General features: G+C 41.0%; 1 protein-coding gene across 1 annotated transcript in view; it reads left to right on the top strand.

Moving 5' to 3' along the window:
* Nucleotides 1-25,408, top strand: part of LOC136858747 (carboxypeptidase B) — a 121,784-nt gene that overhangs the window by 55,404 nt on the left and 40,972 nt on the right. The window contains exons 5-6 of the mRNA XM_068225418.1: nucleotides 1,719-1,866; nucleotides 24,982-25,136. Coding sequence (XP_068081519.1) covers nucleotides 1,719-1,866; nucleotides 24,982-25,136 — 303 coding nt within the window. The remainder of the gene's footprint in view (nucleotides 1-1,718; nucleotides 1,867-24,981; nucleotides 25,137-25,408) is intronic.

Genomic DNA, 25,408 nt, shown 5'->3' with positions numbered 1-25,408 from the left:
GTTAGTAGGCGTGTTTGTACAAAAATATTTCCCGCAAATCGCATTAGCGTGGCGTTAGTTGCACATCAGGTTTAATTTAAATACGGGCTGTACTGTGCGAGAACGTTAGTTACCTATGAGATTCGACGGAGTGATTGTTGTGAGTGGGTGAAAAATTCCTTTACGGCGACGAGGAGTATCAACAGCACGCTGCGGTTGAACGAGGCCGTATAGTAGGGCTACGTGAAGGTGGATACTCCTTCCGCGCTATTGCAGAAAGACTTGGCAAGAATGTCTCCACTGTTCATGCGTGGTAGCAGCGTTGGTTACGATAAGGTACGTTCGCAAGAAGACCGGGTTCCAGATATCCCCGTGGCACCACCGAGAGGGAGGACCGCCGTATTCGGCGTATGGCTGTGGCACAGTGGACTGCGTCTGCAGCAGCAATTCGAGCGGCAGTTGGCACTGCAGTGACGCAACGAACTGCTCGAAATCGGTTACTTGAGGGACAGCTCCGTGCCATACGTCCTGTGGCGTGCAATCTACTTACCCCAATCCACCACCGTCTGCGACTTCAATGATGTCAAGCGAGAGCTCATTGGAGGATGTAGTGGAGGTCCGTTGTGTTTTCCGATGAAAGCCGGTTCTTCCTTGGTGCCAGTGAAAGCCGTGTGTTGGTTAGAAGGAAGCCAGGTGAGCGCCTGCATTCCACCTGTCAGCGGCGTCGACACACTGGACCTACACCGGGAGTTCTGGTCCTGGGAGGAATTTCCTATGACAGCTGGAGCACTCTCGTGGTTATCCCTCGCACCCTGACTGCCGATATGTACGTCCGTCTGGTGATTCGACCTGTTGTGCTGCCATTCATGTGCAGCATTCCCGGGGATGTTTTCCAACATGATAATGCACGCCCCCATGCCGCTGCTGTAACCATACGTGCTCTACAGTGTGTCGACATGTTGCCTGCGTCTGCTCGATCCCCCTATCTTCACCAATCGTGAATTTATTGGACATCATTGGACGACAACTCCAGCGTCATCCACAACCTGCGTTAACCGTCCCTGTATTGACCGACCAATGCAACAGGCATGGAACTCCATCCCACAAGCCGACATCCGGCACCTGTACGACACAATGCATACACGTTTTCATGCCTGCATTAAACAGTCAGGGGATTACAACTGTTATTAATGAACCAGCATGGCACATTTGCGATGGCTTTTCTTGCGTGGATATTAACCTGTAGTCTTGCACCTTTAATCTATGAAATATGTTACCTCGACAAATATATTGCAAAAATTTCCGTTTTCTACATTCCTTATTTCATGGTGTTTGAATATTTTTTCCGCTAGTGTAGATTAATCTTCACTTTTTAATTCTTAGGCCCGTTCACCATCTTGGTTTTATTCACTGTAGGTACTCGAATTGTTTCGAATTATACAAACTTTTAGATGTGAATTTAATATTGAAATGGTAGGTCAGTTTATGGCGGGATTGAAAACGAAATCTCAAGCGGCTGACCTTTCATTTCAAATAAAATGATCTATCAGCACGTATACATTTACGGTAACTAAACATGTGAGGTTAGTGAATATGCGACATTGAGAGAGATGTAGAGAGGAATGTGTCACACATTCACTTATCCCTCCTTGATTTTTGACATTGTTTGAGGCTATGAACAGAGATTATTTCATTTGGGGGATATTGAATTTTTAATCCTTTATAATGTTTTCATTCAGATATACGCTTACCTGGACAATCTAGGAAAACGGTACCCTAATCTTGCTTCAGTCCAGAATATTGGTTACAGCACCGAGGGACGTCCAATCAAAGTCGTCAAGATCTCTTCAGGAGGTGAAAACAAACCAGTCATCTTTGTTGATGCAAGTTAGTATGTAACAGCCTGTTTGTCTTATTCATTTTTGTCTTTTTGTAAATTAATGTAACTGCTAGTTTATTATCTGATATTTTTTTCTTGTGTTCCATTCTCCTTCGTCTATTTAGCTCTGTATGCCATGTGTTACAACGCAGGTCAGTGCATCCGGTGTCTCAATGATAATATAAAGTTTTTACGGGCTTGCAAGGAGGAACCACTAAAACTGAACAGACACAGTATCCAATGAAATTATAGGAGCCATAAACCCAACTGGAATTAAGGTTCGTAGTACGGACGTCCAGGCCTATATTTGCACTATAGTGAGATCCATAGGTGTCCTGGATGTTATAAAAAAATGGAAACTACATGGAACTATCACTGGATTAGAAACACCTGCCTGATACTATCTCGTGAGTGATGATGATGCCATACTCTGCGGTTTTTAAGTCACGAACGGTATCCAGGTAGTTTGCTGATTGTTTCTGTGGGCAGGAAAAGGTAACATCAATCAATCAATACTGATCTGCATTTAGGGCAGTCGCCCAGGTGGCAGATTCCCTATCTGTTGTTTTCCTAGCATTTTCCGAAATGATTTCAAAGAAATTGGAAATTTATTGAACATCTCCCTTGGTAAGTTATTCCAATCCCTAACTCCCCTTCCTATAAATGAATATTTGCCCCAGTTTGTCCTCTTGAATTCCAACTTTATCTTCATATTGTGATCTTTCCTACTTTTATAAACGCCACTCAAACTCATTCGTCTACTAATGTCATTCCACGCGATCTCTCCGCTGACAGCTCGGAACCTACCCCTTAGTCGAGCATCTCTCCTTCTTTCTCTCAATTCTTACCAGCCCAAACTTTGCAATATTTTTGTAACGCTACTCTTTTGTCGGAAATCACCCAGAACAAATCGAGCTGCTTTTCTTTGGATTTATTCTAGTTCTTGAATCAGGCAATCCTGGTGAGGGTCCCATACACTGGAACCATACTCTAGTTGGGGTCTTACCAGAGTCTTATATGCCCTCTCCTTTACATCCTTACTACAACCCCTAAACACCCTCATAACCATGTGCAGAGATCTTTACCCTTTATTTACAATCCCATTTATGTGATTACCCCAATAAAGATCTTTCCTTATGTTAACACCTGGATACTTACAATGATCCCCAAAAGGAACTTTCACTCCATCAACGCAGTAATTAAAACTCAGAGAACTTTTCCTATTTGTTAAACTCACAACCTGATATTTAACCCCGTTTATCAACATACCATTGCCTGCTGTCCAGCTCACAACATTTTCGAGGTTACGCTGCAGTTGCTCACAATCTTGTAACTTATTTATTACTTTATAGAGAAAAACATCATCCGCAAAAAGCCCTACCTATGATTACACTCCTTTACTCATATCATTTATATATATATAAGAAAACATAAAGGTCCGATAATACTGCCTTGAGGAATTCCCCTCTTAATTATTACAGGGTCAGATAAAGCTTCACCTACTCTAATTCTCTGAGATCTATTTTCTAGAAATATAGCAACCCATTCAGCCACTCTTTTGTCTAGTCCAATTGCACTCATTTTTGCCAGTAGTCTTCCATGATCTACCTTATCAAATGCTTTAGACAGGTCAATCGCGATACGGTCCATTTGACCTCCTGAATCCAAGATATCTGCTGTATCTTGCTGGAATCCTACAAGTTGAGCTTCAGTGGAATAACCTTTCCTAAAACCGAACTGCCTTCTATCGAACCAGTTATTAATTTCACAAACATGTCTGATATAATCAGAAAGAATGCCTTCCCAAAGCTTACATACAATGCATGTCAAACTTACTGGCCTGTAATTTTCAGCTTTGGTGGTCGTAGATAAATTGCGTGACAGATTAGTGAGTCCCGTAGGTGTTTTGCACTATCTAGGAAACAGATGCACTTAGCGGCTACTCCCTCATCTCACTGTCCTAGTTGTAAGCAGAGTGGAGGAATCTTAGATATACATCCAGCGGAAGACTGCACTCGAGTGAATGATTCAAGAGAATGAAGCTTCTAATATATCGACTGGGTTTTCAGCATCGACGTAGCACTCTAGGAAACCTGACCCAACATTAGAATAACGGCCAAATACAGCAAATTTGTACATAGACAATGTAACAACGTGACGTATAATGCTTCGAAAGGAGTTCTGCAGCTGTAGACCTCCACGGATGACTCTGCTGATAACATGTCACCACGAGAAAGGCAACGTATGAATCAAGGAAAGGCGTCAGGGGACCTCTGATGCATGGAAGAAGGTAATCTAGAGTTCAAGTTCCGTTTCCTGCTCTACGATGTGCACTTCAGAATACAAATCTGGCGTAAATAACATGAAGCCGCAGTCACTGGTTGCAACATTGAGGTTAAACAGGCTGGTATTGGCGACGTCTTAGAATGGGTAGTTTTCTCCTAGAATAGCTTACAGACACTGGTCAATCCTTCAATCTTTGATTGATTTTGGTAGTTGCTCTTTCTTTATGGACGCCATATCTTTGGAGTTATCTTTTAGAAGACGCCAGAGAAAAACGTAGTTTCTACTCAAGTCTCAGTCCCATTTATGGCGGTGATTTTATGGACGCTGTTGAGGTATGGGTGGTGCTGTGTAATGCATGCTAATAACAATTAGTACGCCCGGATGATATGAAATGCACTGCTCGTAAGTTTGGTCGTGGGTCTTGCTGCAATAGAATTTTTAGCCCAGTGAGGAAACCAATGGCATTTTACCTCACTCCTCATCATGCCTTCTACGCCTCAATTTTGCACCACGAACAGTTATTTACAGTTGCCTTTAATTATCGTTTATTAATTATATTTGAAGATCCAAACTGTTACCAGGCTGAAGACTGACTTTTAATGATGATCGCTGCATGCGTATTCTCAGATGGTCTTATCTGACCACTGTGCCATATTTTAAATGAACTCACAGCGCTATGGTGCTCAGACAACTGTAGTGTGACTGGAGGAACACATGGATGAATTCGCTCACTGTTTCTCCCCCAAACTCACCATAATCTGTCACCATTGATCATTTTTGGGATTTTGTGAAATGAACTGTGAGTTTCACGCCTACTACTCCACAAAAATGTGCAGTAATTCGCAAAACTGTTGTAGCATGCGTGGACTGAGTGGGCCGGGAAGAGTGCTTGGTATTTTGTGGCCAATGTCACCAATCAATCGTTGTCTCAGAAGCGGATCCTCCTCCTTTTTGATTGGTATTCCCTATCCAAATGTTCGGAAGCCAATAATCAACGTAATGAAGCTAATCATCTACAGACCAAACGTACAATACAGAAATGCAAATTTTGCCAATCCGGGAAATCCTAACTATTGAAATCCAGTTGCGCCCAATTACATTAGAATATAAACTTCCAAGCAAAGAGTTTAGTTTCCTGGAACCAGTTTACTATCAATTACAGCCTATGACGATAGTTACGGACGTCTTCAACTACCACAGTACATACTTGGGATACAGGAAACCAGAATAATGTACAGAAAACCTTGAGTTCAGAATAGAACAGATGCGACTTAAGTTAATCCTTCCTTCGGTGGAAGAAGATGGCAACATGGGTACAACACAGATGGTACCCCTGTCGCCATAGCAGAATTCTAAACTGTCATCCAGGCAATGAAGAGTAAATAAGCTGCTCGATTAAATGATCTGCGAATATAAAAGATAAAAATATTTGAGCCTTGTACGAATGAGTGGATTCTAATGTTAGTTAATATTTGCGTCTCAAGTCAGAAAATGCCAAATTTATAGAACTACTGAAACCTGGAAAACAACCTTCAGACGCAAGTAACTTCCAACCAGAGTCACTTCTTTCCCATCCCCACGAAGTATGATACTCATTCCAATATCAGATTCTATCGACCAAACACTTATCAACGATCATTCATTTTTCCGACCAGGAATATCGTGCTGTGGCCCAATACTCAAACAAACACAAAACATAATTGATGGGTATGGAACTGGGCAGATCACAGGTGTAGCATTTTTGACGTTACTGCTGCGAATGACACTGTGAACTGTTGGAAGTTGATTGAAAATATTTACAACATCACAAAACATTTGCGCTTAATGCAGCTCATTCAGTGTTTAGTGGACAACAGGAGGAGTCGTTGGAGAACTCAGAAAATAGGCTTTCCTCACGGCAGTGTGCTGGCTTCATTGTTGTATAACATCTATACAAATGACCAGCCGATCTGATCTGTTACAACGCCGTTTATTTGCGCTGATGATACAGCCACCACTGTTCAAGTCAAAACCTTTAAGAAGTAAGAAAGGAAATTGTCTGCAGCACTTGAAGATCTAGTTGTCCATTATGATAAAATCCATCTGAAGCATAATCCTTGAAAAAGTCTGTACAGTACTGTAACCCATTGGTCAATGCAACCTTTCCCGATGCCTCAATCTATGTTGCTGCGCCACGATAGGCGACCGATTAATGCAACCAACGGGTTAAACATTCTTTGCCCGATACCTCCATTCTCTAACTCGACGCTTGGCAGCCTAGTTTGGCGAAATGGAATCGCTCAGCGGATACCTCAGGGTTTAATCATGGCTAGTAGGACCTGTAATCCTACTGTAGAATTCGCTTAACGTGGATCCATGAGAAAACCGACCCACGGATGTCACCCATCGTTATTTACGACATTATAATAATCACCGCCAACTACCTTATTAGAGTTTTGACCTCGAGAAACTTGCCATAGTAAAATGAATACTTAGTTATACGATTCCTTACTTCACTATACATTAACTTACAATCTAGACCTTAATTAAAGAACTCATGACACCAGCAATTGTAGAAAAACAACCAAATATTTATTGATAAAATACTAAATTACTAATTTCCATATTATGTAACGCAGTATTCAAATTGACTGATAATATGTATGAAAATATGTATGAGTCAGCGCTGGCTCGTATGATAAATAAAAAAATAATATTCAGTATTTAAATTAATGAAATGATCAGTTCCTTTGTGAAGTTGAAATTCAAAAATTACACATTTACAACAGATCACTGGACCTTATCCGAGTTCCACTTCGCATTTTAAATATAAGTAAAACATCGACACAATAAACTCGTTCCGAAAGTTCACTTTCTTTAGTCTTATTTAAGCACTCTCACCTGGATACAATATCCAGCCGCAATGAATCTCTAATACACTGATAAGTGAAGTGTAAATAAATTGGAATTCGTTTAAGTAGCTCTAATGGAATTTGAGGAAATCGAAAATAAATCTGAATATTTTAAATTAAATTTTAATAAAATCCGAAGTCATGATTTTGTTGCACTGCTCTCGTTGTGCGTTGAAACTACATATGAACTAAGGCATTCCTTCCTAGTGCCTGTTAAATTCGGCTCCTACTCTTGCCTTTCCCTAGTTGAAGTTCGTAAATAAAAATGTACGTTCAAACGGAGAATATTAACTGATCTAGCTATCTATCTAACTTCAGCATAATCTTTGGCTGTCCCACACATGCCCTTGTCGGTTCTATGTCCCATTAAATAGTTATATTTCAATAACATTCAACCACAATGCAAGCTACACTACTCTCTTGCAAATAACATGGAAGCGCTTAACTGCGAGGTTTGGCAAACATCATCTTATATATATATCGGTGTCGTAATGCTTTTGGTTATCTACAGCTATTCAAAGTCGAAGTATTCTAATATTCATTATAAAACATTTACACTGAAATGCAATTACGTCACGAGCATACATCTATAGTAATACATGCAGTTCGTACCTTGGCTTAAGTAGCTCCTGCGGTGTGGGCACTCTTACGCAAATAAAACATATACTTCACTAGTAGTGTGGCACAACTTAACTTGCAGGTACACGATGGTCCTGCATCGCGTAACAAACATCTCAAATCACTATCTATAACTCGTAACTTTCCTCAATTATCATATTCATATTCTCATTATAACATCAATCTAATATCAGCACCGTAGCCTCCATAATAATATATCGCGTTCCAAACTTGACGACTACGTAAAAATACCACACTGTTTCTTAATAAAATTCACAAGTCGCAGATCCTCATAACCTATCGACGAGTTCAATGCCCCTTACTATGAACCAACAAATGCGTAATTCCATGTTTCTTTCTACACCGCGCACATCCATTCGTGACGTCAACTTAATTCATTACATCAATGAAATCTCTATAATCTCTCATTATGTCAATTCAATCAGCTGTTTCATATTTCTCTTCAAAACTCACGCTTCCTACAAGTATTCTAGTCGATATAGCATAACTTCTGCTATGTTATTAACTCGTAATTATGACTTAATTATCTCACACTTAGATGATAATTATCACTTGCATTGCCTTCTTATCGGCCTACAATTAGCCATCAGCACATACCTAAGGTACATGTGTAAGCAAACCAAAAATTATGCAGAAAAATGTTATGAATGACTTAGCTCGCTCATAGTTGTCCCTGGTCCAGCTGTTCCATTCCCATTGGATGTAGATGGGTCTTCGGTTTGGTCACGGGTAAGACATCTGGAACGTCATCCGCTCCTCCGCTCTGGTAGTATTATCTGGTTACCCGTTGCCTTCTTTTCGTCATGGCTCGGTCGGATGGTTACCCGTCGCCTTCCTCGTCATTTCCTGGTCGTATGGTAAGATGAATTGTTCCCAGGTCGGTCCATCATGTGAATTCAGTGCATCATCTTGATCATCTTCTTGACAATCTCAAAATCGAAGCTAGTAATATTACGATATGTTGCCATATTACTATTGACGTCGTTTATCCTTAAATTTTAATTTATTTCGTAGCTCCTCGTCGTCTTCGCAATTTCTTACGTATCGACTTCAGTACTTTTATTTTCGTCTTAACCGTTTGAATTTTGGCGAAGACTGATACTTTATTCTTATTCAATCGCCGTATTCTTTCCTTTCTTTTATATGCGCAGTCCTTTGCTTCTCCAAATCAAATATTACGATTACGGTGATTGCGTCCGCTCTCGATGCCGTGCAAATTTCAAGATGAAGATTTTCAATAATAAACTTTTTCTATTTTTTTGAAAACAATACTGTGCACCGTCCACTGTCCATCTTACTCGAAAACATTACCATTCCGTGAAATATATGGCCCTCTGAGACATCATAGCAGGCGACTATTCCATGCTTGCTTTAGATTACTAGGCCCATACCTTAGGTCGGCGCCATTTTGTAATCTGTCGTGGACGTGCGAACGAGCACATTTTCTCCCCCGTCACGGATAAAATATATTGGTCACAATATATTTTCCTTTCTTAAACTCACATCATAAATGTGCCTTCGCTTCTTATATATATTCATTGTCCTATTGCGACTGGCTAATCGATTTTAATATATCGACCGTTGATTGTCGCTCCAGATTTAGAGATGCTCATTGCTATCCTCGACTGTGCTTATGTAATCAGCTGATTCTTTCCTTCAATAAACATAATAAATCGTAATTTCAAATGACTTGCAGACGGTAACTTGAATTGGTATGTAATTTATACATTCTTGGCCCTTTATTCTACTAGTTCTGTGGTTTCATTAGTCTGATTTTCTTGGTAATAAGGCTTGATGTTAGAAGCATTGTGTACATTTCTGTACTTTCCATTCGTGCTTGTTAATTCGTATGCATTATTTCCTAGCACACGCTCTACTTTATATGGACCGTTGTATAATGGTAGGAACTTCGCACATACTCTGTTCGGTGCATTAGATATTGGTACCGTCTTAATTAATACAAGATCACCTCGTTTATAAGGTGCATGGAATTTCTTATTTTGCATCCTCTTTAGTCTTTTTCGTGATTGTTCCAGTAGCTTTTCCTTTATCATAGTCTCTATTTGCTGTGGATCTGGCTTCCTTTACGTCGCATGTTTCCTCTCGAACCAAGTCTTCTGGTCGGATGTCCCAGTGATCAAATTGTGTTATAATCCAACTACGAATTTTGACAATGTTTCTATTTTCCTGATCATTTTCTTCTTCCAACTGAGTTATTATTCCATCGGCGTTTTTTTTTTCTAACCGATGGTTCGGAATCAGGCGTACATCTCTGCGTATTGTTTTCTCTAAATTTCTCCTCTCCTCTTTTCCTCTTATAATCTTGGAGCTCGAGACTCTCTGCTCCTTCGAGGTCTCCATTGATATCTTTGTCTCTAATAGCATCCTCCCATCGTGTCTTATTCTGCCTTTGCTCTCTAAGCTCTTGCATATACCTTCTATTTTCTTCATTTCTATTATACTCATTAGGCCGTCGTTTTTCATTATACCATCTTCTGTTTCTTGGATAGGGTTGGCTCCTATTTCTATTATATCGAATATTGTTCCTGTATTGTGGGTTACTTCTATGATCTCTTGGTTCCCATCTCGCAGGTTGTTCTCCGCTGCATCTACAACAATGTATTTTTCGTGTGTTATCTTGAGTGTTAAAATGATTCTCGGTCCTGTCTTGTTCAGTTCCGCTCACTCTATCGCTTGTGCTTTCATGCCTAATAGTGTTAATCGCTTCTACTTGCCTAATATTTCTGGGATTTCTTTCCACCAGGCATGATGATGTCATATCAATCTGCCTCAGCCGTTTTTCCATGTCTTTTCCTTTCCTCTTCCTGCCTTCTCTCCTTCTCTTCTTGCTTTTTCTCCATCTCTTCGCGTTTTTTTTTCTCCTTCTGTTTTTCTTCTTCCTGCCTTCTCTCCTTCTCTTCGCGTTCCTTCTTCTCCTTCTGTTTTTCTTCTTCCTGCCTTCTCTCCTTCTCTTCGCGTTCCTTCTTCTCCTTCTGTTTTTCTTCTTCCTGCTTTTTCAAATACTCTGAGAACCACATCGGGGTTCCCTCATGTCTTTCCTGTATTTCTCTCATTTCTTCTTCCTGACCCCTTCTGGTCTGTATTCTTCCTTGCATCGCCATGTTTCCGTCAAGTAAAATTCTATTTAGTATGCTTTCATTAAATCCCTAACAATTCTTCAATTTTCCTATGGTACTCTAAATTTCCTAGCAATCCTCTAAGTTCACAGGGTATAAATACACATACATATATATAACACAATTCACAGCTCCTTAAACTACTTATACTAAAATAGTCTCTTATGTCACTATTGTGCACTAGGTTAAAGTTTCTTGTTTCCAATCACTTATGATATGGATGGACCTTGCTGGAAACAGCATCATCTTATCAGGTAGACCATGAACAACTAGACCATGAATTCGGATTTTATCATTTTGAATTCACTCCGGAACTGATCATAATAGAAGAATAAATTATTACTATATGGCATTTAGCCTACCTTCTACATACACAAGCCTACATAGCCTTTAACATGTGCAATATTTTTTTTTAAATAAAATCTGTTAAAATTAACTCATATTATTAATATGACCAGAGGAAAATAAACACTTAACAAACCTCATTCACTCCTCAACATTGATCTTTTCATTTAATATGACTTTATACTCATATATATTATGCCCCCTTCTCCATCACAGACTCTCGTCATATATCTTGCAAACATTACAAACCTAATAAATCCTTTCCATACAATATCTCTACATATTATTATCTATGTTGATCAATATTATCTGAACTTATTGTATTCCATAACAATACGTTCCCACGGCGACTTCTCTTCTCGGTCACAGTATAGGAGCTAGCTGAAATATTCTAATATTCAATCTCTTTCTTGACGATCCCGCGGTGTCTTTCACTTCTGGTCACCGTTGGTACTCCAGTTTAATGCATTATACTCCCACGGTGTCTTTCTCTTCTACTCACATTGGTGCGACAACTTAATGTGCTTTCCCGCGGTGTTTTTCTTTTAAATAGCCTCACGATTGGGCAGCAATTAAATGTGGCCGCGGAGTATTTCTCTTCAGTTAGGCCCCACGATTGGGCAGCCAATTAAATGTAACCCATTGGTCAATGCAACCTTTCCCGATGCCTCAATCTATGTTGCTGCGCCACGATAGGCGACCGATTAATGCAACCAACGGGTTAAACATTCTTTGCCCGATACCTCCATTCTCTAACTCGACGCTTGGCAGCCTAGTTTGGCGAAATGGAATCGCTCAGCGGATACCTCAGGGTTTAATCATGGCTAGTAGGACCTGTAATCCTACTGTAGAATTCGCTTAACGTGGATCCATGAGAAAACCGACCCACGGATGTCACCCATCGTTATTTACGACATTATAATAATCACCGCCAACTACCTTATTAGAGTTTTGACCTCGAGAAACTTGCCATAGTAAAATGAATACTTAGTTATACGATTCCTTACTTCACTATACATTAACTTACAATCTAGACCTTAATTAAAGAACTCATGACACCAGCAATTGTAGAAAAACAACCAAATATTTATTGATAAAATACTAAATTACTAATTTCCATATTATGTAACGCAGTATTCAAATTGACTGATAATATGTATGAAAATATGTATGAGTCAGCGCTGGCTCGTATGATAAATAAAAAAATAATATTCAGTATTTAAATTAATGAAATGATCAGTTCCTTTGTGAAGTTGAAATTCAAAAATTACACATTTACAACAGATCACTGGACCTTATCCGAGTTCCACTTCGCATTTTAAATATAAGTAAAACATCGACACAATAAACTCGTTCCGAAAGTTCACTTTCTTTAGTCTTATTTAAGCACTCTCACCTGGATACAATATCCAGCCGCAATGAATCTCTAATACACTGATAAGTGAAGTGTAAATAAATTGGAATTCGTTTAAGTAGCTCTAATGGAATTTGAGGAAATCGAAAATAAATCTGAATATTTTAAATTAAATTTTAATAAAATCCGAAGTCATGATTTTGTTGCACTGCTCTCGTTGTGCGTTGAAACTACATATGAACTAAGGCATTCCTTCCTAGTGCCTGTTAAATTCGGCTCCTACTCTTGCCTTTCCCTAGTTGAAGTTCGTAAATAAAAATGTACGTTCAAACGGAGAATATTAACTGATCTAGCTATCTATCTAACTTCAGCATAATCTTTGGCTGTCCCACACATGCCCTTGTCGGTTCTATGTCCCATTAAATAGTTATATTTCAATAACATTCAACCACAATGCAAGCTACACTACTCTCTTGCAAATAACATGGAAGCGCTTAACTGCGAGGTTTGGCAAACATCATCTTATATATATATATCGGTGTCGTAATGCTTTTGGTTATCTACAGCTATTCAAAGTCGAAGTATTCTAATATTCATTATAAAACATTTACACTGAAATGCAATTACGTCACGAGCATACATCTATAGTAATACATGCAGTTCGTACCTTGGCTTAAGTAGCTCCTGCGGTGTGGGCACTCTTACGCAAATAAAACATATACTTCACTAGTAGTGTGGCACAACTTAACTTGCAGGTACACGATGGTCCTGCATCGCGTAACAAACATCTCAAATCACTATCTATAACTCGTAACTTTCCTCAATTATCATATTCATATTCTCATTATAACATCAATCTAATATCAGCACCGTAGCCTCCATAATAATATATCGCGTTCCAAACTTGACGACTACGTAAAAATACCACACTGTTTCTTAATAAAATTCACAAGTCGCAGATCCTCATAACCTATCGACGAGTTCAATGCCCCTTACTATGAACCAACAAATGCGTAATTCCATGTTTCTTTCTACACCGCGCACATCCATTCGTGACGTCAACTTAATTCATTACATCAATGAAATCTCTATAATCTCTCATTATGTCAATTCAATCAGCTGTTTCATATTTCTCTTCAAAACTCACGCTTCCTACAAGTATTCTAGTCGATATAGCATAACTTCTGCTATGTTATTAACTCGTAATTATGACTTAATTATCTCACACTTAGATGATAATTATCACTTGCATTGCCTTCTTATCGGCCTACAATTAGCCATCAGCACATACCTAAGGTACATGTGTAAGCAAACCAAAAATTATGCAGTAAAATGTTATGAATGACTTAGCTCGCTCATAGTTGTCCCTGGTCCAGCTGTTCCATTCCCATTGGATGTAGATGGGTCTTCGGTTCGGTCACGGGTAAGACATCTGGAACGTCATCCGCTCCTCCGCTCTGGTAGTATTATCTGGTTACCCGTTGCCTTCTTTTCGTCATGGCTCGGTCGGATGGTTACCCGTCGCCTTCCTCGTCATTTCCTGGTCGTATGGTAAGATGAATTGTTCCCAGGTCGGTCCATCATGTGAATTCAGTGCATCATCTTGATCATCTTCTTGACAATCTCAAAATCGAAGCTAGTAATATTACGATATGTTGCCATATTACTATTGACGTCGTTTATCCTTAAATTTTAATTTATTTCGTAGCTCCTCGTCGTCTTCGCAATTTCTTACGTATCGACTTCAGTACTTTTATTTTCGTCTTAACCGTTTGAATTTTGGCGAAGACTGATACTTTATTCTTATTCAATCGCCGTATTCTTTCCTTTCTTTTATATGCGCAGTCCTTTGCTTCTCCAAATCAAATATTACGATTACGGTGATTGCGTCCGCTCTCGATGCCGTGCAAATTTCAAGATGAAGATTTTCAATAATAAACTTTTTCTATTTTTTTGAAAACAATACTGTGCACCGTCCACTGTCCATCTTACTCGAAAACATTACCATTCCGTGAAATATATGGCCCTCTGAGACATCATAGCAGGCGACTATTCCATGCTTGCTTTAGATTACTAGGCCCATACCTTAGGTCGGCGCCATTTTGTAATCTATCGTGGACGTGCGAACGAGCACAGTAATTTCTATCTGAAAAGCAAAAAAACATGGAAAAAGATGAGCATAATCTGGAGAGACCAACATATGTCACATTCAGACACTCCAAAATACCTGGAAGTAAAACTAGACCGCACTCGCTCACTCCAAGCCAACTGAGAAGACAAAAAATTAAATTGTGTGTCTTGAACAACATCATCGGGGACCTTACTGTTCTAGGTTTGAAGCGCAGCCAAGCGTTCTCCGCACATCTGCTGTTGCCTTTTGTTTCTCTGCTGCTGAATATTTGCTACCGGTCTGGAAAAATTCCGCCCACGCAAGACAAGTTAATAATGCGCTAAATGGGAAGTGCTTATTGTAACAGGCTGCTTGAAACGAATTTCTGTCAACAAACTTTACTATCTGATGGACATAGTGCTTCCTGACATCAGACAAAGAATGGCAGTAGAAGCTGAGAAGAGGAGGCGGGAAAACGATCCTCATCATCCCATTTTCGGATATGAACGTGAAACCTCGTTGGTGATGTCGAGAAAGAGTTTCCTGCAGACGATACAGCCAACTCCATCGTCACCTGGAGTTTGCCGAGTAGAGCTGTATCGTACGTATTTTCGTACATGACGGTGGTTCCAGGAATGTCAAAGAAGGGCCAGCTCCTGGTTGTAAACTAACATATACAGCGTGGAAAGTACTGAATTGACTCAGGAGTGATATGTGTCTTTGTAAAACCAAGCTCAAAAGATGGAGTTTTATAACAACTGATGAGCTTTATGTTTGCGGAAACCTGCAGGATTTGGATTGATGACGTAGGATTGGTCTATATTTCGAAATCGTGCACTGGCCACTGAGTGCTGTAAAGGTAATTAAAAATTTTAAAATTGAAATATATCGAGTTTCCTATTATACGTGCTAATGCGGATTTGAGGGAGCACGGATAATCGAGAAACGCGGATAATCCGCCAACACATAATTTAACCAGACACTTCTACTTTTATTTCCATATAATGTAACATATGAAATGCAAGGCCCACTAATATACATAGTCTATTACATATTACACTCAGTTTGTTTTTGGGATGTATTCATCCATCTTTCTGCTTCAGTTTATCATTTAAGTGTTTTCTCGTATAACAGTCCTCATTTTCCGGAGCGTCCGGCTCCATGGCTGAATGGTTGGTATGCCGGCCTTTGGTCACAGGGGTTCCGGGTTCGATTTCTGGCAGGGTCGGGAATTTAACCATAATATTGGTTAATTCCTCTGGCAGGGGGACTGAGTGTATGTGCCACCTTCATCACCATTTCATCCTAATCACGACGCGCAGGTCGCCTACGGGTGTCAAATCAAAAGACTTGCACCAGGCGTCTCCGGAAGCCATACGGCATTTCATTTCCCGGAGCGACAATAGATGTGTGTAATCGGAGGAGTTTTGCCCCGCATACTTCAAGAACAAATCGATACTTCGGATATGCAAACAAGAATTCCTCGATCGCCATCTCGTCACTCTCTTCCTTTAGTGCGCACCTCTATGTATCGTGCTTACAATGTCCGTGTCGCTCAGCTGTTTAGATCCTAGTCCACAAGCATCACTTTTCAGCCACTCACTAATGTTTCCAACACTCACGTCCTTACGACTAACAGTTTGCTTAAAATGATTTACAGGATTAGCATTTGTGTTGTATTCACCACTACTGAAGCTTAACAATCCAATTTCACGGACGGTGTCGTAACGTTTTTCCACGAGTGATCTGTTGTCATGGTCTTCATGCTTTCCCAAACTTTACCAATCCCATGAATTGCATCGAGTATGTTCAGTTCGGAAACTCAGAATACCAGAAACTTCGTGAAAAGTTTTTCCATTGGCAGGATGAGTGACGTAACACACGGTGTTCGATATTTCACCAAAATCTGTCAGTCTTCAGAAATAAGGATAGCTTCACTCGGATGACATGGTACATTTTGTTTGATACGAAGACCGGTTCCATTTGATAACCCTTTCCCCTCCACATATCTAACCACAGCAGAAGTGAACTTTGAAAGAAATCACACGCTGGAGATGATACTGTCCACCTATTCTCCCATTTGATACAGATATAGTAGCGGTAGTTAAATAACTCCTCTGAAAGCCGTTTTTTTTAAATATTTTATTTTCCAATAACGAGAGGTTTCATTTGATCTTCTCCTGTTCAATTCTTGTACAAATAAATAAATAGCCTACCTTTACTGGCCTTTGGGTGAGAATGTGCTTCAGTTCGGAACGCTAGAGTCCATGTTAGGGTCTTCCAATGGAGCCTGGTCTCATTAGTGTTATACATTTGCTCTGGTAGGAAATCATGCAGTTCTAGAAAGGAAGAAATCCATCCGTAAAGGCATCAGCGGCCTCTTTGTTAGCACTGAATTTCTTACCTTGAACTGAAATTCCTTATAACCCGTAGCGCTGTTTAAACTGAGGCATCCAACCCGAAGAAGCATTTAACCTTGACAAGTTTGTGCAGTTCTTCCGCTTCCTCGATGAGACTTAACGTGGCAACTCCTGCTCTTTTCTGTTTGAACCACATATAGGCCCTACAACACTTCATCCAGATACGCATAAGTTGAGGTTTTTATTTTCTTACGCTATGACGGTCCAGATATCTAGTTGTTCCGATTGCCAATTTAAGCAGCTCTTCTTTATTTGTCTAAGACTATATCTGTTTGGATTCCTATACTGTATTTATTAGCCAGTCTTGCTTCGGATGCACCATTTTCTTAACTATTTATATCAAAACAACAGAACACGTCAATCACTACAAAACGTGGCTGAAATTAAACTAAAATAAAGAGGGCAGGATCTGCGTTGTCTTATTTAAATGGAAGAATGGTCGAATAAAATATGTCATGACCTGAAGAAATAATCACCATAAGTAAGATTTCAAAGCAAATTCATTTCCAAACAGAATTCATAGAAATGAATCGGTGATATAGGGAAAATATAACTCGAAAATGCAATATTTTAAATGTTACGTTACCTTAGAGACTCATAAACATTTTCCCGAAGTTCCGTGATGAAAAATGTACCGTGAAACAATGAAAATCCACATACGCGCGTTTCTGTCACGCACACCTGTCAAGGAGTAGCTGCCTACGTGATGGGTTTTATCTTATATTCACATTTACTCCAGGTAGTCTGAAGAACGGTTACATTTTTCGCACTATTTTTGTAGGGGGGACTTGGGCAATAATCTAGAGGGCTGTGTGTTTTTTCATATGTGATTTTATTATTGTTGAGACTCTTTTCATGTAAACTGCAAGTAAAATACATCAAGGAAGGTATTTTGCTATCCATGTACTCAAGTTAGCTGCGGGAAGATCATCTAGGATTTTAAAGAAAGTTAAGAGGACCAAAATAACCAATATAACGTCAAGGAACATGGCGTGTTTCGCAATTGAGGTTAGGAATCCTTCTTCACCAATAACTCATCAACTGACAGGAGACAATTTTGGAAATTTAATTCCTCCAGTGAGAACCACATCAACAAGCGCCCCCACACCCCGTCTTTAGCTGAAACTTGGAGGTTTGGAAGAACGTGTGAAATGTGACATAGGCCTAAACAGTGGCTGTAGGTTAGTTGGCAATGAACTTCTCTCTGCTACTATAAATATTGCATGTTATTGTACACTGTGTGAAATTCACAGTATGCACAGTATGGGTGCTACCATAGATACACATAGTCCCAGCTTCACAGAATTTACTGAAATCAGAACATTTTAAGCAAGCCTCAGACTTACAGGGGTCCCGCTTTGATTTGACAGACAAGGGACTCCTCGGAAACAACTTGGTGAACGAAATTGAATTCGATGGTCAGCTATCAATGTAAATGGGGGCTCATTGAAGAAAGAAAGTAGAACTGGCTGGGTCAGCAAAGATAATGCGTCTGAATATGTTAGGAGTAATGATATTCGGGTGAGGGGAGATAACGAGGAAAATATAGTAGATTATAATGTCTTCTTGATGGGTGTTCAAAAGGGGAGGGAGATTATGTGAGAGGACTGTTCCAGAAATACCACTGCACACAACATAGATTTTGTTAGGCACGTAAATCTGCGAATGATAACAGCAAATTTACCTGTTGGAGGAAATAGGAAAAGAATAGTCTCAATCTACCCACCACATGAGGGTGCAGATGACGATGAAGTTGACAAGATACACTGACTGACAGAGCAAATGCAACACCAAGAAGGAGTGGTCAGAACTTTATGCCAATTGCAGGGTAGACTGACGTCACTGAGGTATGCTCATGATGTGAAATGCGCCGCTGTGCTGCGCACGTAGCGAACGATAAATGGGACACGGCGTTGGCGAATGGCCCACTTCGTACCGTGATTTCTCAGCCGACAGTCATTGTAGAACGTGTTGTCGTGTGCCACAGGACACATGTATAGCTAAGAATGCCAGGCCGCCGTCAACGGAGGCATTTCCAGCAGACAGACGACTTTACAAGGGGTATGGTGATCGGGCTGAGAAGGGCAGGTTGGTCGCTTCGTCAAATCGCAGCCGATACCCATAGGGATGTGTCCACGGTGCAGCGCCTGTGGCGAAGATGGTTGGCGCAGGGACATGTGGCACGTGCAAGGGGTCCAGGCGCAGCCCGAGTGACGTCAGCACGCGAGGATCGGCGCATCCGCCGCCAAGCGGTGGCAGCCCCGCACGCCACGTCAACCGCCATTCTTCAGCATGTGAAAGACACCCTGGCTGTTCCAATATCGACCAGAACAATTTCCCGTCGATTGGTTGAAGGAGGCCTGCACTCCCGGCGTCCGCTCAGAAGACTACCATTGACTCCACAGCATAGACGTGCACGCCTGCCATGGTGCCGGGCTAGAGCGACTTGGATGAGGGAATGGCGGAACGTCGTGTTCTCCGATGAGTCACGCTTCTGTTCTGTCAGTGATAGTCACCGCAGACGAGTGTGGCGTCGGCGTGGAGAAAGGTCAAATCCGGCAGTAACTGTGGAGCGCCCTACCGCTAGACAACGCGGCATCATGGTTTGGGGCGCTATTGCGTATGATTCCACGTCACCTCTAGTGCGTATTCAAGGCACGTTAAATGCCCACCGCTACGTGCAGCATGTGCTGCGGCAGGTGGCACTCCCGTACCTTCAGGGGCTGCCCAATGCTCTGTTTCAGCAGGATAATGCCCGCCCACACACTGCTCGCATCTCCCAACAGGCTCTACGAGGTGTACAGATGCTTCCGTGGCCAGCGTACTCTCCGGATCTCTCACCAATCGAACACGTGTGGGATCTCATTGGACGCCGTTTGCAAACTCTGCCCCAGCCTCGTACGGACGACCAACTGTGGCAAATGGTTGACAGAGAATGGAGAACCATCCCTCAGGACACCATCCGCACTCTTATTGACTCTGTACCTCGACGTGTTTCTGCGTGCATCGCCGCTCGCGGTGGTCCTACATCCTACTGAGTCAATGCCGTGCGCATTGTGTAACCTGCATATCGGTTTGAAATAAACATCAATTATTCTTCCGTGCCGACTCTGTTTTTTCCCCAACTTTCATCCCTTTCGAACCACTCCTCCTTGGTGTTGCATTTGCTCTGTCAGTCAGTGTATATGAAGCACTGAGTGTCATCGTAGTCAGGGTCAACAATATGGATAGAATAGTGTTAATGGGTGATTTCAATGCGAGACTTGGAAATAGAACTGAAGAATACGACATAAACTACGGTTGATACCCCATGAAAGGACTGGTGGCCTCACTTCTTTCTCTCCTCCAGTAGGTTAGTGACCACTGGTGGATTTTATAGTCCTAGCTACCTGAGCACAAGGTGAACCATGACTGAGAGTATGTTCAAGAGGCCTACTCCTATACCATGCTGACTCTCAGGACCACTCACTAACTTACCAACTTACGGTTCACGAACTAGGACGTGAACAACAGCAACCCACACCACGTACGATTTGCGTGTGGGGGAGGGGGTGGGGGTGGGAAATTAAAGGCAAGCTAGAGAAAGTTAAATGGAGGACGAAATATGAAGAGACCAGTGGTAAAAACTATAGTGGTTCAAGTGGTGGTATGGAGGCTGTTGGTTGTTCTCTCCCCAAGTACGGTTTTCGGTATGTAATATATTATCTCGGAGATGGGAACTGCAGTGCTTGCAAGGCTGTATGTGAAAGCCAACATTATGAAGCTGACGTATAGTTGAAAATCTGGAATGCATTGGGCATATCCAGAAACGCAGGGAAAGTAGGCTGATTAAGGTGGTAGAAGGTTCTAAGGGAAAACTCTGGAAAATGGCAGCCACTTGATGGTAAATGTAGCCACACTGACAAGAGAATAAATGATATTCAGTGCTATTATGGTATGGAGTATAAAGTCCGACTCGTTGGCTGAATAGTCAGCGTACTGACCTTCGGTTCACAGGGTCCCGGGTTCGATTCCGGGCCAGGTCGGGGATTTTAATCGCTTCTGATTAATTCTTCTGTTTCGGGGACTGGGTGCTTGTGTCCGTCCCAACCCTCTCCCCTTCATATTCACACAATACACTACACTACCTACCACCACAGAAACACGCAATAGTGATTACATCCCTCCATATAGGGATGGCGGCAGGAAGTGCAACCGGCCGTAAAACAGGGTCAAGTCCATATGTGCGACGCCCATAACCCCATACGTGTCGGGAAAGCGGTAGGAAAAGAAGAAGATGAGTGCTATTATTGTATGGCAAAAAGGAACAACCTACATGACGTGAACGCATTAATATCTTACTACATAACCTACGGTACGCGAATCTTTTACGAGCTTGACTACGCAATTATTAAGCAAGAGAATGTGTGAACTGTAACGTAAAATGGATTTCACTGCGGAATATAATCACCTTAAAACCTTCCTTATGAATGCGAAAAGATACCACTAGATAAATGTTGGTTTATTAGACGTCACGCGTGTTCTATCAGAGGAGTAGTATTGGGTAAAACTGTGTTGAGTGTATTATTTATTTCATGATTATCATGCTACTAATATATTCGCACACGTTTTAGTGCTTCGACGAGGTAATGAAAGTGTTCAATTGAAGAAACACAATATAATTGAAGCTGCAGTGGACCACTAAATCAGCGTAGGACTGTAATCAATATGAGCAAACGTTAGTCAACATCCATTCCAGGAGAGTGAGGTCATCCTAACGATAAGTACGTTATTTTCTTTGTGTGTAGTTTAATTGTAGTTCAGTCCCTCATTTTCAAGAGTGTATTTACTAATTTCATTTCTAATGTCACCATAGCCAAAGCGATGTGAATTGATATGAAATTTGAAGGAGATAGTAGGATATTCTATAATGAAAATTAAACGCAGTAACTGGATTGACGATAGTTTCATCTAGACAACTTCACTGAAATATTTGGGGGGAATAAATCTTCTAAAAATAAATGGAGTATGAATTACACACATAAATAAATTTTCGCAGGTGTAAAGTGTATTAGCAAGAGTTTAGGCCCTACCATGTTGAACTGCTATGCAGGCTTAGTTAAGTGAATGTCATTAAGATACAAGTGACGTGATAGAGTCGTCGAGATGTGAAATTAATTATGTCTAATAATAATTGGTACACACAATCTTCAAAAACAAGCATATGTTATGTTATACCACGTGTAAGAAAACCGCGATGTGATGTTATAATTAGTGTGTCCTTTGAGGTGAGTTCACGTGTGTCGTGATCTCATTATATAGGCCGTGTTATCCAATCCTACCCTAGTTGTTATAGAATCATAAACCAATATTTTGAACGTCTTCAGTGATAAATATTAGTTGACTGAACACAGAATTCCTCCGGTAACGTGTTTAATGTGCATGAGTTAGAAATTGTAGTTGCGATCTTCTTACAGGTAAATTCCAAGCCATGTGCAAGAGCAGATTCGCAGGAGGTAAACGGATGAAATCCACCCTCCCCCCACCTCCAGTCAAATGAAGAAACGAAAACTTAAACATTTACATAAATTTTATGAAATAGAAGAGACCAGTAGTAAAACCATATGATCTTTACGCCTCTGAGTGTCTCGTGATGACCAGGAAAGTCCCTCTCAGGAAATTAGAACTGAAGGAAAGGAAGATCCTATGGAGAATAATGGGAACCTTAAGAGAAGAGGGAGGCACCTACAGAATTTGGCACAACGATGAGCTATACAAACATCAGGAAGATATCGTTACTTGTACAAGAAAAAGGCGCCTGATCTTTTATGAGCACCTAACCCGCATGAACCTCTGCAGACTTAGTAACAGGATCTTCGCTGTGGCAGGTAGAGAGAGGAAAGGCATCCAGGAACAAACGGATCTCTTCGGTCAAATCGGATCTGAAACAACTGGGGATCCCACATGAGTCCATACATGACAGCCCACAGTTTCGGCAAGCCATCCAGCGAGGAATTTTTCCAACATTAGTTACCAGTAGGAAGAAGACAGGGTCCAGCAGACTTATATGTGGACGGAGGAAAGAAAACTGGCTCACAGCCAGAAAATGAAGGAGTACTGGAAGAGGAGAAAATAGAAGGTCCAAGTGACGAAGAGATAAGAGGCCCGTGGTCCTCAGTAGGCCCCAACGACAAAGAATAAGAATAAGAAAGCATTACTGTCTACGGGGATGTGATATTATACAAATAATCACTGTGGATTTTAATGAATGTCTAGTTTGCGTGGCAACATGACACACATTGTGGCGTTACAAAATGAAATAACAATAGGTAGGCTTCTCGCCGTTTCAGGGTAAATGGCAAGAGTTACCCTCTTATCTTGACAGCACCGAACACTTGACCTTGAGGAGGAGGGAAGAGAGAGAGAGAGAGAGAGAGAGAGAGTGAGAGAGAGAGAGAAAGCAAATGTTCAAAGCTCCAACCCCTAATGAGAAAGCGTGGTGAATGACGGGAGAAATACCACCCTAACCTAGGAGACATAGTGAGCTAGCATCATAATTATCTGTAATCCACGCTTCTGGTGCCACCATTTGGGAGAAAATAGATAAACTAAAGTATATGTGTCTTGTTTACTTTTTTGAGATTCCATGACACCATTAGTTATTGCCATTGGCACATTGCAGCTCATAAAATGGCAAGAATAAAGTACAATTTTCACATATTAATGGCCTTGCGGTATTAATATATTTACGGCAACGGCATTGTTTTCTAAGCCAAGGTTCCTACTTTTTATTGGCATTTTTCTCTTTTTGCTCTCTGGTTTTGCACCAGTATAATAAATTAAACATACATAAATATAACTTGAAGAAATCGTATTTTTCCATTAGCCTATCTACTGGAGTTGGTCACAAACACACGGCCGACGATGGCGTGTTTTAATTTCCGGGATGCTAAATTGGTTAGAAAGAATCGAAGCAATGTGACTGATGGGGTATCAAGCCACTAACCTTAACCCCTACACTAGAAGGTGGTAAATTACTACATAAGTGCCAGTTTAATTTTATGATAAGGAATAGACTTGAGTTTTAGAAAAATATCTGTTGTGAGGGCGTCTTAATCCCTAAACGGATTTTCAAAACGCCGCCCGTCTCATAGCACAATAGACTAGTTAAGCTGAGGGCTATTCACAACGTGCCCTAGTTCGTAACATCTCCCTGCCCATCGTTCCCTTGCGACGGCCCTGTAATATTTCTTGTTTCTAGTGCGGGGCAGACTAGTGTGACCATGGAAAGTGCGAGATTATTTTTGCTACGTGTTTAACGTCGCACTAACAATTGACGTTTTCGTCGACCCTCCATCATGCACGATGATCTGATAAAGACTTTCATTGAAGTCTCACATTGGTGATTGGTATTGTTCATTTTCTGGTCCAATAGATAATAAAATGTATACAAGTGAAATTTCATTTCCTGAAGTTTTATTAACGCCAGTGTCCGACTCGTTGGCTGAATGGTCAGCGTACTGGCCTTCGGTTCAGAGGGTCCCGGGTTCGATTCCCGGCCGGGTCGGGGATTTTAACCTTAATTGGTTAATTCCAATGGCCCGGGGGCTGGGTGTTTGTGCTGTCCCCAACATCCCTACAACTCTACACACCACACATAACACTATGCTCCACCACAATAACACGCAGTTAGCTACAAATGGCAGATGCCGCCTACCCTCATCGGAGGGTCTGCCTTACAAGGGCTGCACTCGGCTAGAAATAGCCACACGAAATTATTATTATATTATTAACGCCAGTAATCAGAAATAAGGAATGTTGCCGTTGTTGGTTTGTTGGAATATTCCCTGTATACTGACAACTCTAAACTGAGCCGTAGTGCTTATAATCTTCACGCCTAAGCAGAAAATCATGAATAAATTAACCTTGTTGTATGAATCATGTTTGCCATTTTTATTTCAGCTATGCACGCCAGAGAGTGGATTGCTCCGAGTGCAGCGCTCTTCCTCATCGACCAGTTGACAGGGAACAAGCGCAATCGCGATCTTGTAGACGATGTTGACTGGTACGTCATTCCTGTGGTAAACGTTGATGGATTCGAGTATTCCCACACTACGGTGAGAACTCTTTATTAAATGAATACTATTAAGAGAATAAGTACAGGGTCTCTCATATAACCCAGACCGAACGTACGGTCTTTGCATTTGCGCTGCGGCAGCTGCAGTCTGCACGTGTTCGACCTGGCAAGCATGAGCAGCCAGTCTGAATCTCAGCTGTTAACATGGTAAGACAGTTATCATTACAGCATCATATTTAAAAGTTCTGGTTTCATCATAATGGTCGTGTGAACTCTCACTATTGGTGTGCAGAAAATCCTAATGGTGTTTAA

This window comes from Anabrus simplex, chromosome 1 (assembly GCF_040414725.1).
Source record: "Anabrus simplex isolate iqAnaSimp1 chromosome 1, ASM4041472v1, whole genome shotgun sequence".
Taxonomy (NCBI): domain Eukaryota; kingdom Metazoa; phylum Arthropoda; class Insecta; order Orthoptera; family Tettigoniidae; genus Anabrus; species Anabrus simplex.
The sequence above is the reverse complement of the archived record's forward strand: the minus strand, read 5'-3'. Positions and strand labels throughout refer to the sequence as shown.